The following is a 16,874-nucleotide window of genomic DNA, read 5'->3' on the forward strand; positions in this document are numbered from 1 at the left end:
AGCTGGTTTAGTCTAATTATGTCTTGCTGAATTTTTTAACAGTCTAGATTAAGGGTGACACTGTTTTAGTCACTACCTCTGCAGCTTGGAAAATTTATTTTCTCGATTTCATAATTCCATTCAGATGGGAGTCTCTCTAGGATATGATAGTAAAGATGCCAGAAACAATTAGCTTACCAACATTTGTAAGATGAGGAGTTGATAGTGTCGAGTAAGAGTAAAATGATACTGTCTGTACCTCATAAATGACGGACATTTTCCTTCCAGTTTCTTCCTCCCCTTCCCCTCTTCAAGGAGGGGGAAGATCTGGGTTTGAGTCCAAGCTCAGTCACATCGTTAGGTGAGTGAGCTTTAACAAATCACATCCTCATTTTCAGTCACCTCCGTGAAGTGGATTTAATAATAACTGCCTTACTACACAGGATTCTTGTAAGGCAGTCGATTATATATGTGAAAACATGGCATAAAAGGAAAATAACTGTACACTGTAAAGTATCAGACACAAATTAACCTCCTGTTCTCTAACTCCACACTTCCCTTTCCTGTTACTTAATTCATTAATTAATTGACAAACAGATAACAAACAGATAACAAACAAATAAAGAACATGATATGTTTCTTTAAGGGAAAAAAAAGATCCTAAATAAAAAAAAACACATCATTCCCCCAAAATCTCTTGGCCGATGGCAAAGATCTGGTAGCCATCCTAATAGCATATACTTCTGGTTAGCTCATGGAGCCAATTAAGCCTCATTTATCTATCACCAGGGAATGAGATGTTTGTCATATTGTTCAGGTAAGCTTTAGAGCTCAAATTAGTAAACCTTTGTTAACTTTTGCTAATGGAAAACAGTGGGTTAATGCTGAGAAAACTAGGGTCATCTCTGTGGACACTCTGAACCTCAGCAACCTACAGCAGCAGTTACAAGAGTTCTACTCTAACCAACAGGGTCGCTGTGAGTGGGTATCGACTCCATGGAAGTGAGTTTGGGTTTGTTACACATGAGGTGGTGGCACAGTAGTTACGCATTGTCCTGGTAACCTCAAGGTCAGCAGTTCAAAACCACAAGCCGCCCCATGAGAAGAAAGACTGGGTTTTCTGATCCTGTAAACAGTTACAGTCTTGGAAACTCACAGGGGCAGTTCTACCCTGTCCTATAGGATTGCTCTGAGTCAGGTCGCTATGAGTTTGGCTTTTGCTTTGGTTTAAACATGAGGGGTCCTTGTTGATGGAACTGTTCTGTATCTTGACTGTATCAATGTCAAAATCCTGGTTTTGATATTGATAATCCTGGTTTTGATCTTGATAATTTTCCAAGATATTCACTGGGAGATACTAGGTAAAGGGCTCATGGAATCTTTCTGAACTGTGTTTTATAACTGTATGTGAATCTATGATTATCTTTTATTAAAGTTTACTTTTAAAAATATAAAAATACTATTGATAACAGAGTCTACGTCAAAATTATCTAGTCTTGACTTTACAGTTGTGGAAGCTGGGGTCATAAAGGCACATCTAAAAAATGGAGATAAACACATGAAGTACAGATACTTAAGTACATTCAAGATGATTAATTTCAAAAGATCTATATTTTACCTCAGTGACAACCAACTCTTAGAAGATCCTAGACTACGAACCAAAGTAGATAAGCTAGTCAAAATGTGAATATATTTACGATGACCTATTCTCAAACTTGAAAAAAGGTTAAATATTGATTTTTCAGGACACTAAGTACATGTAGTATTTATAGCATAAAAAATCATGTCATATTTTTAATGACTATCTGAAAACTTAGCACAGGCCTGGTCCCTTTTGCAAACATTAAAAAACCCCATCAAATCAAATGGTCACAACTTTACAAGTACAAAAACACCACATTGTACTTTGTGACTTTAAGAAAATGTGGATTGTCAAGTGAAAACACAAAACCAAAAAAACGCTGCAGGCATTTTCAGTAGTATCTGAGTCATAGCTTCTAGGATTTTTACTTTGACAAGTTTGCAGTGGGAACCACAGCCTGTGCCACTAGGGTTATTGCGAAATTCACTTTCGTACCTATTCCTTTGAATTCATGGCCTTGACTCAAACAGTTCGAATTCCTCTGTGGAGAAAAGAATGTAAGCCAATTCCCCCATGGAAGTCCTACTTTCTGAAGAAAAAGCATGTGGTTTTTGGAGACTGACCTCAATCCATAGTCAGTTTTGGCCCAAACTTGTCTATAAAAAGGCTAGATGCATTTAAACCTGGGGGAGGGAGATTGGCCTTTGCAACCTAAAGAACAGCAAGAATCACACAACAGAAAACAATAAACAAAACAAAACAGAAACCGCGTGCAAACTCTACCATTACAAATCAGTGGGGAGATTTTCTGTCTCCTGATATCAACAGTTCCTTGGCTACATTGAAGATGCTTCGGCTGTGACCCATTTTTAATCTTTGCTACATTGGAAAGATGAGTAAATGGCACATGTTGTACTTACCTAAAAGAGGGAGTAAAACGGGGTAGTTGTAAGGCATCACAAAGAGGTTTACACAAGTTAAGGTCGTACTAGCTTTTAAATAACCAAAAGGATATCCAAGCTCATTGTATTTCCCGCTGTTATTAACAAATACCTGGCAAGAACAGGAAATCATGTATCGTTATGGCCCAATTCACTGCTCATTCAAACCTAGAAATAGGGCTTACTTAGCCTAGGGTTAGGCCTAGATATATAGGAATATTCAGGTTAGGATTTCTTCATAAATTATGTTAACAAATGAAACTTAATATAACCACCTAATATTGCTACAATAATGGTACCCAAATATCCACTTATTTAGCAAAGTGGAAAGGAAAGCCGAAATACTGCTGAGGAATACCAACCATGAAAACACATTAACATCTCAATGGCACAAGGTCCTATGCCTAAAGCCCTTGTTTACAAAAGCAGAGACCATGTAAAGGCTGATGTACATTGTCCTGATATGAACTATTATTAAGTTGTGTTTACCCTTTCCTGTTCTACTCCCCTTGTTGCTCCATTTATTGAGTTTTCATTCAAGACAGTGTTTACCGAGTAGATTACTCTAAGCCAGACACTGCTACCAATTATTGTAGAGTTGCAACGAGATGCTTTGGTTCAATCTGGAAGACATTTTCTCCTCTAAGTTATGCTCATACAGCAAACACTTAATAACGATGCAAACATTGATCGTTATTCTATATGACTGTCATCTTATTCCTTACCAAGATTCTGAATTTGATATATTTTCACATGCTCGTATGTCCCTAGCCACTTGATTTGCTTGATTTGATTTGATTTCTAGCGACTAAGTTTTCCCCATATTCCACGTTAAGACTCTTTACTACAAATCAGGACAGCGGTATGCACTTTTAGGGACTTCTTGTTGACAGCCCTTGAAAGGGCCCCAACACATGATGGCTTCTTGTAGAACAGAACATAATGTGGCCCAGGTCTGTGGCAGCTTTGGGAGCATTGATACGTTTGAGTCCATTGTTGGGTCTACAATGTAGTCATTTCCAACCCAGGGGGCTCGTCTTCCAGCACTTTCTATTGGACAACATTCTCTTGGAATCCCCAGGATTTTCATTGGCTGGTTTTTGGAAGTAGATCACCAGGCTCTTCTTTAAAGTTCATCTTAGTCAAAAGCTCCACTGAAACCTGTCCACCATAGATGACCCTGCTGGCATTTGAAATACTGGTGCCTCAACTTCTAGCATGCCAACACACAAGCCACCACAATATGGCAAACTGGAAGACGGTGGTTGATTGAGCACCTAAACCAAAACCAAAATCGCTGCCATTGAGTCCATTCTGCCCCATACTGGTCTCATAGGACGGGATAGAGCTGCTCCTGTGGCTTTCTGAGGCGGTAGTTCTTTATGGGAGTAGAGGGTCTCATCTATCTCCCTCAGAGCTGCTGGTGGTTTTGAACTGATGAGCTTATGGTTAACAGTCCAACGGGTAACCACTACATCACCAGAGCTCAGATTAGGGATCTAGACATTGTCTTTTCCAAAGTCTTTCAGCAGGATAATTTAAGACAAAAGCCAAACCCTGATATTTAACACATTCCATTAGCTTGCTAGTCTTTCATACCAGTGATATAATGAGATATCATTAAACTCGATCTCTCCTTATAGCTAAGAATAAAGTGTTCCTATGAACTTTATGACTCCTTAAAATAATAAGTTGTGCTAAAACACGGTTATTGATAGATTTCATGTCTTAAGGTGAAAATTAATAGAAACCAAGATAATTGTGTTATTACATCCTATATTTCTTTCTACTTTCTGAGGGTGCATATTGGAAGAGGGGGGAGGGGCAAATAATCGTAAATAATTTTAAGAGACCCCATATACAGAATCAGACCTATGATTCCTATGAAAGGAAAATCACTAGCACATTTTTGTTTATTTTCTCTCTTTATTTCTCCCCCTCTCTTTTTTGGGTTAAACTGCTTGAGTTTTTCCAAATACCTTATTACTCAACAGATTCATAGAATTTTGGTTTTGGAAGGAATCTTTAGAGACAATCTGGTGCAGAGCAAGTAAGTGTCTGGGTCAAAGCCACATAGTTGGTGGCAGAACGAGGGCTAGAATCCGGTCTCCATTACGGTTTTGCCAAATTTCCTGGCTCCTGGCTCATCATATTCTTTTTCCCTCCCACTAACTCATCACATGAAAACTATTCTAAACCAAAGTAACATGCAGTACAGGGGAAAGGCATGTGGCATATTTGAGGGAAGGTGCAGGGAAAGAGAACAGGATTTCTTGGAGAAGGTTTACAAGAAATTTGCTAGACAAAAAAGAAGGGCTATATTAGAGGGAGAGTATGATTTATTTATTTGCTTTCATTGCAAACAATTTTTTTCATCCTATAAATTCAGACCTCACATTTTGATTTTAAGTTGGCATCTATAATTTCTAGCACTCCCCCACCCGACCCTCCCATGAATTCTATTGAAGCATAAATGCATTTAAAGCAAAGTGAACTCAATGTCTGTTCATGCACAAATGTAAGCAGTACCCAGGTTAGGAAACCGAATCGGACCAGAAACCACCTTGTGTCCTTTTGTGGACACTATCCTGACTTCCAACACAGAAAGTGAGTTTTACTTGTGCTTTAATTTATATAAATAAAATTAAATTTAAAAAAAACATATAAAGTGTAATCATACAATATGTCATCATTTCTGTGTGCTTCTGCTCAATATTTTGTTTGCGAGATCCATTTGTTTTAATGTTAGGTGCCTTGGAGTTTGTTCTGACTCGTAGTGACCTCAGTGTGCAATGGAACAAAACGCTGCCCAGCAGTTCCATGCCATCCTCGAGATGGTTACAATGTTTGAGCCCACTGTTGTAGCCCCTGTGTCAATCCAACCAATTGACAGGCTTTCTCTTTTCTACTGACCCTCTATCAAGTGTGATACCCTTCTACAGGGACTGGTCCCTCCTGACCACATGTCCAAAATATGTGAGACAAAGACTGGCCATTCTTGTTTTTAAGGAACATTCTCATTGTACTTCCTTCAAGACAGATGTATTCCTTCTTCTGGCCAAAACCACACCCACTGCCGTTGAGTCAAATTTGACTCATAGATTATATTTGATATTCTTTTCCAAAAGTAGAATTCAAAGGCATCAGTTCTTCTCTAGTCTTCCGTATTCCCTGTCTAGTTTTCACATGTACATGAGGGGATTGAAAATGCCATGACTTGGATCAGGAGCATCACAGTCTTCAAAGTGACGTCAGCAGATCTGTTCAATGCAATACACCATTTGACTCCTCGATGGCTGCTTTCACGAAAGTTCATTGTGGATCCAAGTAAGATGAAATCCTTGACAACGTCAATCTTTCCTCCATTTATACTGGCATTGTTTATTTGATCCAGTGGTGAGGATTTTTATTTTCCTAAATTGAGGTATAATCCATATTGGAGGCTATATGGTCTTGGCTCTTCCTCAGAAAGTGCTTCAAGGCCTCCTCACTGTCAGCAAGCTAGGGGTGTCAACCGCATCCCATGGGTTGCTCATAAGCCTTCCTCCGATGCTGATGCCACATTCTCCTTCGTAAAGTCTAGTTTCTCGGGTTTGTTGTTCAGCATTCAGAGTGAGTCAGTATGATGAAAGGCTATTATTACCCCGATGTCCTCACTTTAAACCATGTAGCATCCCTTGCTCTGTTCAAACAAGCGCCTCTTGGCCCATGAACAGGCTCCTCATGAACACAGCGAAGTGTTCTGGAATTCCCGTCCCAGTCCCCATACTAGCAATTTCACATCCTTGTTTTAAGCCATTTGTTGTTTCTCAGCCTGGTTTTCTCACTTTGGTAGAGCTTAAGTAACCTAAAGACAACTAATAGCAATAACTGTACACATCGGGATAAAAATGATGGCAGTCTGAAAGCGTTTCTTTTGTAAATAAAACTAACGATTACTGACTGCTACATGGTTTTGTTGTTTATAAATAGGACAGACATCGTCACTGTGTAAGACTTCCTTGGTGCATACAAATAAAAACACTGTGCCCAGATTTTCACAAAATAAAATTCCTAAGTAAATCGATTAGCCAGCTTGCAAACTGAAGTTTAACACTTGGAAGACTCAATGTATGAACCTCACTGATTCAATGCTCATAGCGACCCTACAGCCCCGGGTTAGAACAGCCCCTGTGAGTTTCTCTCTGTGAATTTGCCTCATAGAAGAATTTTATTATGTTACACCAATATATACATTAACTTCAGGGCTTATGACTCTGCCAGAAAGATCCTGTCTTTCCAATCTGCCAAGTTCAATCTTCAGGGCTGAAAACCTTGCTTCAGCTGTAGCAGTCATATCTGAATAGGACTTCATTCTAGTGCTGCTGTTATTAGCTGCCATTGAGGTGGCCGCCAACAGAACAAAATGCTGCCCAGTCTTAGGCTATCCTGATTGTAGAACAGACCTTTGTGTTCCATAGGGATTTCAGTGGCTGATTTTCATAAGTAGGTTGCCAGGCCTTTCTTCCTTGTCTATCTTAGTCTGGAAGCTCTGCTGAAACTTGTGCAGCGTTACAACAAGACACAAGCCTCCACTAACAGGTCATGTATTGGCCAGAAATTGAAGTGAGCCAGTTTTCTTGCACAGAAGACAAGGATTTTACCATGGACCCACCACTGCCTTCAAATCAGGGATTCTTACCCTGGAGTCCATTGGTAGGTTTCAGAGGGATGTTTCCCCCAGACTCTTCAATACACAGATTACCTCATAGTCTACAGCCTTCAATGGAAATGTATAGTATACTACACTATCAGTCTGAAATGCTTTGCATGGCCTTGTTTCTTATTTGATGGTATTGTAAAAAATATTATTAAATGACTCAGCCAGATTATTTCCAGTTAACCTTTGAAAGTTCTTTTAAGAATTCCCACATCCCAGAGTAGTTATAGTCCCCTGACTACAAGGTATGCCCAAGTACCTGCCAGCAGGTATGAGGAGATTTACGTTCCAAGATGTACTGAGTTAAGGGTGAAGGTTCAAGTTCATATTTGTCAAAGGGAAGTTTATCTATTACCATTGGCTCACAATCTACACAGGAGAACCGTACAACAGGATGAGATGTTCGTGGAGGCTAAAAGAGAAGAGGAAAAATTGGGTCAGTTATCAAGTGAACTTCCTTTGCTGACAATTTTGCAACCCCTTGTCTGTTGTTTTCAATCCCCATTGTTTCCAGAAAGAGGGTTACTAGATCCTTAGGCATCACCAATGTTTCCCATGGGGAAAGACATTCAGATTTTTCTTCTCCACCATGCACTAGGTAATGGGAAGAGGAAAAGGTATATTATAACATTCATAATGAGATTTTAATGAGGTTAACCATGCTTTGATTATAATTTAAGGATTTATTATGATCCACAGGCCGAATCCTGAAGTTCAACTCTACTTTGTAACTTCCAGAAGTGCCTGCCCTCCATCCTTTTGAACAATGTCCAGACTCTAGTGAGAAAGAAGAACTATGTCGAACTTTATAATGGGGACATGACACAGTTTCTATCACTAAGAAGTGAGATGAAAATTAGTAAAGGCACAGAAAGGACAACATGGAGACCGATTCCCGGGCCCAGGTTAGTGTTTACAGCAGGCTCACGTCCCCATGCATTCCCTAGGTGGAGCTGGGCTACATTGGCCCAGATTGCATAGGCTTGTGTACCTGGGGTCCTAGAGAAGATGAATGGAGAAGCCGTTTTATTTGATTAATTTGGAGTGTGGTGTATGAAAATACACAGAGCATGCACTCATTCAACAATGTCCACAAGTGACACTGGCTATATTCTTCACTCTGTTAATAATCTTGCACTGTCTACTCCAATTGATTTGCTACCAATCGCTTGAACTCATTGCCCCCTACACACCTTATCTATGCTTTAGCTACCATGGTCAATTTGGTTTCATATATATATATATATATATATGAAACCAAATTACATATATATATAAAATCATTCTAAAAGAGTACAATATTCAAGGCATATGGGTATGTTCTAATGAAGCTAAGCTGGGGTGTTTTTCTGTTTTTGTTTTTTGTTTTAGTTGAAAGATGACTTCAGGAAATAGCTTTGATTGAAGGTTTAGAATATAACAGGGGGAAAAAAGAGTATCTCAGAGCAATAGATTTAGCAGTTCCTCCGGTCTCAGTGGGCCCAGTAAGTCTGGAATCTTTCAGAATTTGAAGTTCTCCTCTCTTCTGATCAGGATCCATCTATCTTGTTCCTGATCAAAATGTTTAGTAATAGCAGCAAGGCACCATCCAGTGCTTCCAGTCTCATGACAGAAGAAGGAGCAATTCATGGAAACAGTCAGATCTGTAGTCCAGTACTGAGAATCAATTTTATTAATAGATTTATTTTATGGTCACAAAGAGCATCATATAGGGAAAGAGTGATATCAAGGGCAATGTAGGGAGATAGGACAAGCCCCCGGGACAAAGGTAAGAAGTGGTCCAGCTTGTTCTTGCTAAGATACCTGTAAAGCGAATCTGGCTCTGCTAAAATGTGTTTTCTTGAAGAAAGTGGAAAAGTATGCTCATTGACCTTTATCATTTATAAACATACGTGATATTTTGGGTTTGAGAAGAATAGCCTTCAAATGTGCTCTTAAAGGCAAAGGAATGGTAACATGAGCTCTGTGTGAATTACGACTGGGGATTTATTTCTTCTAGTCTAGCTTTTCTTGATTTCAGTTTTCATTGAGTGGTGAAATATTTCTGACTTCCTGGATTTGTATATGTGAAAAGGCAATAAAGACACAAATGAAGCCCCACTGCTGGCAATAATGAAATAAATGGGCAGCAAAACCATTTTCTTAAGGTGTGGAAGGGGCTGAGCATAGCAGGGCACCGAGACATGATGGGAGTAACATCTTTCAGCCCGGAGAGAATGAAGGGAGAGTTAGCTTCACAGTAAGGGTTGAAATGGTTGGAAGTCATACTTTTAGGCCTGTCATGGCCACTTCTGAAGGAAGGCAAGCGCCCCCCCCACCAGTAATGCAGGAAAAAGTGCAATTTATGGTTAGACATTTCTACAACTTAGAAAACATTAAACAGGAGAAATTTTGATAAATTTTTTATTTACTTCTCAGGCGTTGTTTTCCTATTGGGTAGGGGGACAGCAGAAGGTGAAAAAGAGAGTGGGTTTCAGGCAGCTTCCCTTATCACTGGACACTGTCATTCCACCAGAGGGAAAAGCGATGCATCGGTGTCCTAGGAGCAACCGTAACATCAAATCTTCTTCCAGAAAACACAGTGCAGAAAAAAAAGACAAGTCTGCTTTCTTGCTGTTGCTACCCTGCTTCCCCCAAAATAAGACAGTGTCTTATATTAAATTTTGCTCCCAAAGAAGCAGTTGGTCTTATTTTTAGGGATGTCTTATTTTTCCATGAAGAAGAATATCAACATTTATTGTTGATATCCTTATTATTGGGGAGGTCTTATTTTCGGTGGATGCCTTATATTTCACTGAGAGGCAAAACTGTAAATAGGTCTTATTTTCGGGGGATGTCCTACTTTCGGGGAAACAGGGTATGTGCTGGCCTGCCGACTTGGACTCTGTGGGACAGAGAAGAGCTGCCTGCCCCACAGGGCTTCTGAGGCTGTCATCTTTCAGGAAGCAGACTGCTCCCCCTTTCTGCGGGTTAAGAGCTGAGGAGCTTAACCATTGAGCCATCAGAGTTCCTTAAGTCCTTGCTTAGGGACATTAAAAAAAAAGTTTATTGTGAGTTGAGTGATGGTTTACAGAGCAAATCACTTGTCCATTGACTAATTCATTTGCACTGTTTCCGTTCATGATTTACAATCCCTTCCATGTAACATCACTCACCACACCTGATCCCTGTGCTTCTTGTGTCCACTCCTCCTTCTTGCCTGACCCTTCTGAGTTTTGTCCTTGGGGAAATGTTGCCCTTGGGATTTCAAATGGCTGATACTCCAAGGTGTGGGGATCTCCCTATTGGCACTGTTCCCCTAGTGCACCTGCATGCTGTTTGGTCATTGTTCGTTGGCTACAAAAAGAAGAATCATTGGCCCACAGAGTTTTAATCATTGTTTCAGGAAGGTGACTCCCCACCATGAAGTAGAATGACTTCAGCACTGTGTGTGTTCTGAGAAGCTATACGTGGTAGAAAGCCACATCTTGGATTTGAGAGGCTGAGCATGCTAATCATTACCAGGACTATGACGACACTGTGTTTGCCATGTCAATCAAGTTAGCTGCTCTGTCAGAACCAAGTCAGAGATTACAAGAGCCTCAAGTAGAACGTCCAAAGCAGGCAATTCAAGTGACGGAAAACAAGACTGAAAAGTACCAGAAGAGAGAGGGAAGGCCTTTCTTGTTATTACACATGTGCTGAGACTTTCAGCAAGCGACAGAAGGCAAAGGAAAGACGGCCATGCCTGTGGCACGTCTTAGAAGCCTCGACGTTTTGCTAAGACGTTCACTGTGATCAGCAAATTGATGTAATCGGCAAGACATACAGAATGATGTTTACCTTTTGCTTTAGGACACTTACTAGTGAAGGTAAATTCTGATCTGGCCAAAACGCTTCTGGAATTGGCCAGTGTCCAACAGGAACGCCGGTTTTAGAATTGGGTCGTACGTAAATGAGCTTATGACAACTGTGCCAGGGCTGAGCAGCACAGGGATTGCCTGGCCTCGATGTATCCGGAAATCCATCTGAAAGTTAAACACACGACAGACAGATGAAGGCCCGGTGGCTGCTTACAGCTGCTGACCTTCTTGTAAAATATTTTCAGCTCAAAACCAAGTACCAAACAAAACAGAAATGCCGATTGCTGAAAACGGAGGAAGAACAGTTAAAAAAAGCAACTCTACTGGGATTTCTGCAGGTTGTTCCTAGCAGCTCTTTTACCTCCATTCGTTCCCAATCCAAGCCTCAACCTCTCAACCGCTCCCATACTGTATTGTCCACCCACCATCAGAATCTGCAGGGATGAGGAAAGCTATCATGTGGTTGGTTTGACATTTTCTATGGCTTAGGTTCCTAGATTAAACACACCAGAACACGATAGTTATTTTTCCAGAATTCAATGACCAAATTAAGCAAGTGACATTGTTCATTTTGGAAACCAACAAAAATACATCACAAATTCCATTTACATAATGTTTGAATCTCAATTATGGGGGTGGGAGTTTCCCTTAATAAACTGTTAGACCCAGTGATGACAAAAGCAAAAATGAAAGTTACCCAAATTAAAATTTAAAGGTAGATGGAATGTTGAAAATATGCTATTTCAGAATTAGTTCGCCAAGCCTTTCCTCTGAGGAATGTCTGGGTAGCGTGTCAGTGTTTGTAATACCCAGGGATTCCAAAAGCACCTCAGCTTTTATCTATTTTTATATGTTGAGCTTTCTGTAAAATCTGATTTAGAAAAAAGAAAGCGAGCAAGCGCGAGCGATTGATTCTGCAATGAAATAATAGCCTCGACAGTCAGTCCTCCACTCTCCCAACTGAGCTATCGAAGGATCTTTGTCTGGCTAGACCAGAGGAGGTACACTGGTACAGATAGGAACTGGAAACACAGGGAATCCAGGACGGATGATCCCTACAGGACCAGTGGTGTGAGTGGCGATACCGGGAGGGTAGAGGGAGAGTGGGTTGGAAAGAGGGAACCAATTACAAGGAACTATATGTGACCTTCTTCCTGGGGGATGGACAGCCGAAAAGTGGGTGAAGGGAGACGTCGGACAGGGCAAGATATGACAAAATAATAATTTATAAATTATCAAGGGCTCACGAGGGACGGGGGAGCGGGGAGGGAGGGGAAAAATAAGGACCTAATGCTGGGGGTTTAAATGGAGAGCAAATGTTTTGAGAATGATGAGGGCAATGAATGTACAAATGCGCTTTATACAATTGATGTACGTATGGATTGTGATAAGAGTTGTATGAGCCCCTAATAAAATGATTTTAAAAAAAGAAAAAGAAAAAATAGCCTGAAAAGTTCTAGCATATGAGCTGATAGAATACTCGCAGTTCTTGGAGAAACATAAACTCCTGCAGCCATGCAAAAACTGAACACAGACAGGTTTGCACCTTTGGCACTCACAGGGCCCAACCCCCAACCGCTCGTTCATGGTCAAGCTCCACACAGTTTCTAACTAGAATGGCTCAGTGTCATCCCCAAATGTGGACCAGGGAAAAGAAGAGAATTTTCTTAGAAAGACTCAACATGAAATTCAAGTGATGAGGATTCAGCCACCAGCCTATAGACAAAGGCAATGGTTGAATGACAGCCGTTTGTTGTTGACCATATTTATTATTGCTATTATTATTCTTATTTTCATGACAGGTGTTTTTAGGTGAATATTTACAATTACCCAAATACATGTGGATAGTGAACACTGCCCATTTTGCTTATGTCGTACTTTAGGGGGGGAAATGAAATCAAATAAATATCTACTGTACCTTCACCAACAGGAAGTGGATCTGGTCCTGTTTTCTCAAAGTTAATGACGACACCACTCTGAACTTTCTGAACTAAAGATTCTAAACATTGATTCAGCATTCTTTGCGTTCTGACACAATAGGAGCGGCCTATACCAGGAAGGAAAACCAATCATAAAAGTTTGATCGAATAAAATATTATCAAATTATAGCAGCAGTTGAAATCTTAAAATCTGACTTGGAACGATCCTTGTTCCATCGGCAGAGGACTTTACGTACACCATGATGAGCTTAAACAGCAGACTTCAACTAAATCCCTGATAACTATTTTGAAGGAAAATATGATGAGACTTGGCACGTTGAATGAAAACTAGGGGATTTCTCGCCCAAGCTACATTGTATCCAGTGTTGCTTTTGCTGCTGGGGAGCATCAAGTCCATTTCAATTGCTAGCAACCCACAGATTGCCAGATCTTCACCCATGGAGCTTCTGGTGGGTTCAAACTGCCCCTCCCCAAAGTTACCAGGGTGTAAAGTAGTAGCTATGGATTCAAACACCAACAATCATGGGGAAGGCACAGAACTGGGCCCCGTTTCATTCTATTAGACATATATATGGGTGGCGTGAGTAGGAGCTGACTACAGCAACTAACACCAATGACATCCTCTCCCCCTGACTTCTTTCTCTCAGAAATATTCCATATCACCATTACCTCCTGTGACTTCACACATCTGTGTGATGGCACACTCATCCGTGGGCACACTCCCTAGCTGCTCTGGTTCAGTAGAAGCCACTCCAGGCAAACGCAAGACCAGGGCAAATAACCTCTGATCCCAACGAAAAGGTTCTTTGGTTAGTTCACTTCCGGGCAGAGGAGAATTCAAGGGAAGATAAAGCTGAGAAAGCAAATATCGAGATGGTTCAGTTTAACAGCCCAAACCCAAATGAAGACAGAGTTAAAGGGTTTGCTTTTCTTTCATGTAATGCAATCAAATGAAGCAATCCTTCATGGATTACCAAGATTGAAGACTTGATAAAACTTATTTTAAACCAGAAATACGAGATGCCTCCCACAGGGGAGGAAAAAAAAAAGGATATTCCCTGCCATTTAAATGAAATTATATAGATAGATATATATGCATGTATAAATTCATCTTACCTCTTCTTGAACACCAGCGGTACTTGTTAACTTATTTCCATCTGTGATAGTTATTAACATAGATGGTTCTAAAAAAAATGGATTTCGACCCTAAAATACATGGAAAAGGTATTAGAGTGCTGTAAAGCAATACAAAGTTGACATTTTCCTTGGTAGTAATCTCAAATATTTTGATAAATACTTAGTTTTGCCTCGATGAACCAGAAGGAAAATATTAGGAACTGGAACTCACTGCCACTGAGTCCATTCCGACTCAAAGTGACCCTGCAGGACAGAGTACAGCTACTACCCCTGTGGGCTTTTGATACTGTGACTCTTCCTGGGAGTGGAAAGCCTCATCTTTCTCCAGTGGAGCGGCTGGTGGCTTTGAACTGCTGATCTTGAGGCTAGCAGCCCAACGAATAACCCAGCACACCATCAGGGGTCTGCTAGAGACAGAAGTGAGTGGGCATCAAAGGGACAATTCCTGAAGAGGCGACTTTCCATATGAACGGAGCGATTCCCCAGACGACATTGAATCTAAGAGCTGGAATTCAACAGGGCTGCCTGGTTCTTCCACATTGCCTATGCCTTCCATCTTTGACGGGGTGCAGTCTTATCACTTGAATATCATTAAATTTTATTTAAAAAGCACATTTCATTGCAATTTGGGTGAAAGTTTACAGAGCAAATTAGTGTTCCAATCAGCCACGTATACACATTTTGCTTCATGTTGCAATCTCCTAACAGAATGTAACAGCACTTTCCCCACGTTGCCCAAGTGTTCCCTCTTCTCGCTCCTTGTAGTGGGAAATGTTTGCGTGTTCCTTCTCTGGCAGGTTTCCCCCACTTCCGGAGATTCTGGTTTCCACAGGTTTACTGTCTAATATTCAAATCAATGCCCACCCCACTCTGATTTCTAAGTAACCAGCAACGAATGAGGTCCAAGAGATGATGGTGGCAGTGACAGCCACATAAAAATCTCAGTGAAGTTTATACGGGGACTCTTTGTATTATTTTTTATAAAGTTTTTAGGCTGAAATTGTCTCAAAATTCAGTTTTGAAATGAAAATAGAAATACAAGGGGGGGGCACAAATGGATCATTCATCTAAGTTGAAATTCTGACACAGACAGGTGATTTTAGTGGTGTATGCCCTATGATCTGACGTGAATCTTGTTACCGTGACCAGTTTGCAGAGTGGGAAAAGGCAACAGCAGTCACAGCAGCAAATGCTCTTCTGCCTTCCTCTTATTCCAGAGCAGTGCTTCTCAACCTTCCTAAGGCCGCGACCCTTTCATACAGTTCCTCCTGTTGTGGCGACCCTCAACCATCAAATTAGTTTCGTTGCTACTTCATCACTGTCATTTTGCTACTGCTATGAATCGGGCGACCCCTGTAAAAGGGTCATTTGACCCCGAAAGGGTTCGCGACCCACATGGAAAGACATGGAAAGTTTTTCTTCCATTGTCTTGCTTCAATATTTCTCAGCAATCTATTTGTCCCATTTTCAGATAGATGAAGATAGGCATCTTATAATCCAGTTGTATACAACACCCCCAAAGAGGACTAATTTTAAAATTTGCATTCAAAAAGTAAATGAACCTCCTTTTGCAGCTTTTGAAAAGTAAAACAAACAAACAAACTTGGTAACCAGGCCCATTTTAAATTTTTACCCCAAGCCATCAAAACAAATGATGTACTCACTCAAAGAAAACAAAAGTTTTACCTGTCCATAATTGTCTATTCCAGAAATTAATCTATTGAGATTTAACAAATCGAATGAGGATCTCAGAGCTTGACCGAGAGTCGTTAGTCCAGAAGCCTGAAGATGTCTCAGTTCACTCATGAATGTTGCATGGTTTTCCTTCCAACCAGCCTGAAAACCAAACATTTGCAGTGAAGTTTGCAGTTATCCAACGAACAATATGTAAAGTGCAGACCGCAAGTATCAAACCTCTAATAACCGAATAGCTGTTTCCACGAGTCAAGTCAACTCAGTGACAACCGCTTTGGTTTCTTTTCTCCTCTTTCTTCCTTTCTTTTTCACCTAATTCTGTCGTCCATCATGAGTGGTCAAGTAACCAGGTTCAGGAAGATCTGCCACTTTTGATGATCAAAAGCAAAGAAGTCCAGGAATAAAAAAGTGTTCATCCATTATGACTGAAGGGCCTTTCTGGTTCAAGAGGTGAGTCTTCTACTCCGACTCAACCACATCTACCACAGCACCTGTCACCTTGCCCCGATGCTGAGAGGAGCATGGAGGAAGGGATAATCATTTTCAAATGCCTGGTCCTCGATAGACCCAGATAATGAACTAGTGCGTCAATTGTTCTAACCAAGGGTCTTCCTCCTGAACAATTTGTTCACTCTTAAATGGGAATGGAGGGGTAATGACAGGCATAGAATCTAAGTGATTTGGAGGCGTCTTCCAGTATCCAGACAGCCTGCACTCTAGAATAAGAGGAGAAAGAACGACACGTTTTAGCAAAACAGCAGCAACTCCCAGTAACTCTGCACGGCAGCAAAGCACCTGTGAGTCGTGCAAGTAAAAAGCAGCCACATGCTCTGCGAGATTGGCTTGTAAATCTTGCTCCTTAAGCCGTAATGGCTATAAAAACAAAGCAGCACAAAATGTCAACCCGAGAAGCCAACGGCAGGTTCTAGAGAAATAGGCAGGCCAGCCAGGGCCAGCACAGACAGCACACCTGACAAACAGCCCTGGCTCAGCGGTATGACATGCTGAATGCTGCAGTCTTGCCATCCACGTCAGACAGCAGTATCAGGGGGTAGAGGC

The 16,874-nt window shown here is 40.9% G+C and overlaps 1 protein-coding gene across 2 annotated transcripts in view; it reads right to left on the reverse strand.

Moving 5' to 3' along the window:
* INTS6L (integrator complex subunit 6 like) overlaps positions 1 to 16,874 on the reverse strand; it is a 67,813-nt gene that overhangs the window by 22,009 nt on the left and 28,930 nt on the right. For both annotated transcript variants that reach the window (XM_045288374.1, XM_004713397.2), the window contains exons 3-9: positions 15,807 to 15,956; positions 14,100 to 14,189; positions 13,653 to 13,836; positions 12,962 to 13,090; positions 11,045 to 11,208; positions 7,461 to 7,613; positions 2,482 to 2,614 (exon numbers count right to left, since the gene is read on the reverse strand). In XM_045288374.1, coding sequence (XP_045144309.1) covers positions 2,482 to 2,614; positions 7,461 to 7,613; positions 11,045 to 11,208; positions 12,962 to 13,090; positions 13,653 to 13,836; positions 14,100 to 14,189; positions 15,807 to 15,956 — 1,003 coding nt within the window. The remainder of the gene's footprint in view (positions 1 to 2,481; positions 2,615 to 7,460; positions 7,614 to 11,044; positions 11,209 to 12,961; positions 13,091 to 13,652; positions 13,837 to 14,099; positions 14,190 to 15,806; positions 15,957 to 16,874) is intronic.

The sequence above is a fragment of the Echinops telfairi genome, unplaced genomic scaffold, assembly GCF_000313985.2.
Source record: "Echinops telfairi isolate 266 unplaced genomic scaffold, ASM31398v2 ScPeMD7_20;HRSCAF=75, whole genome shotgun sequence".
NCBI lineage: Eukaryota > Metazoa > Chordata > Mammalia > Afrosoricida > Tenrecidae > Echinops > Echinops telfairi.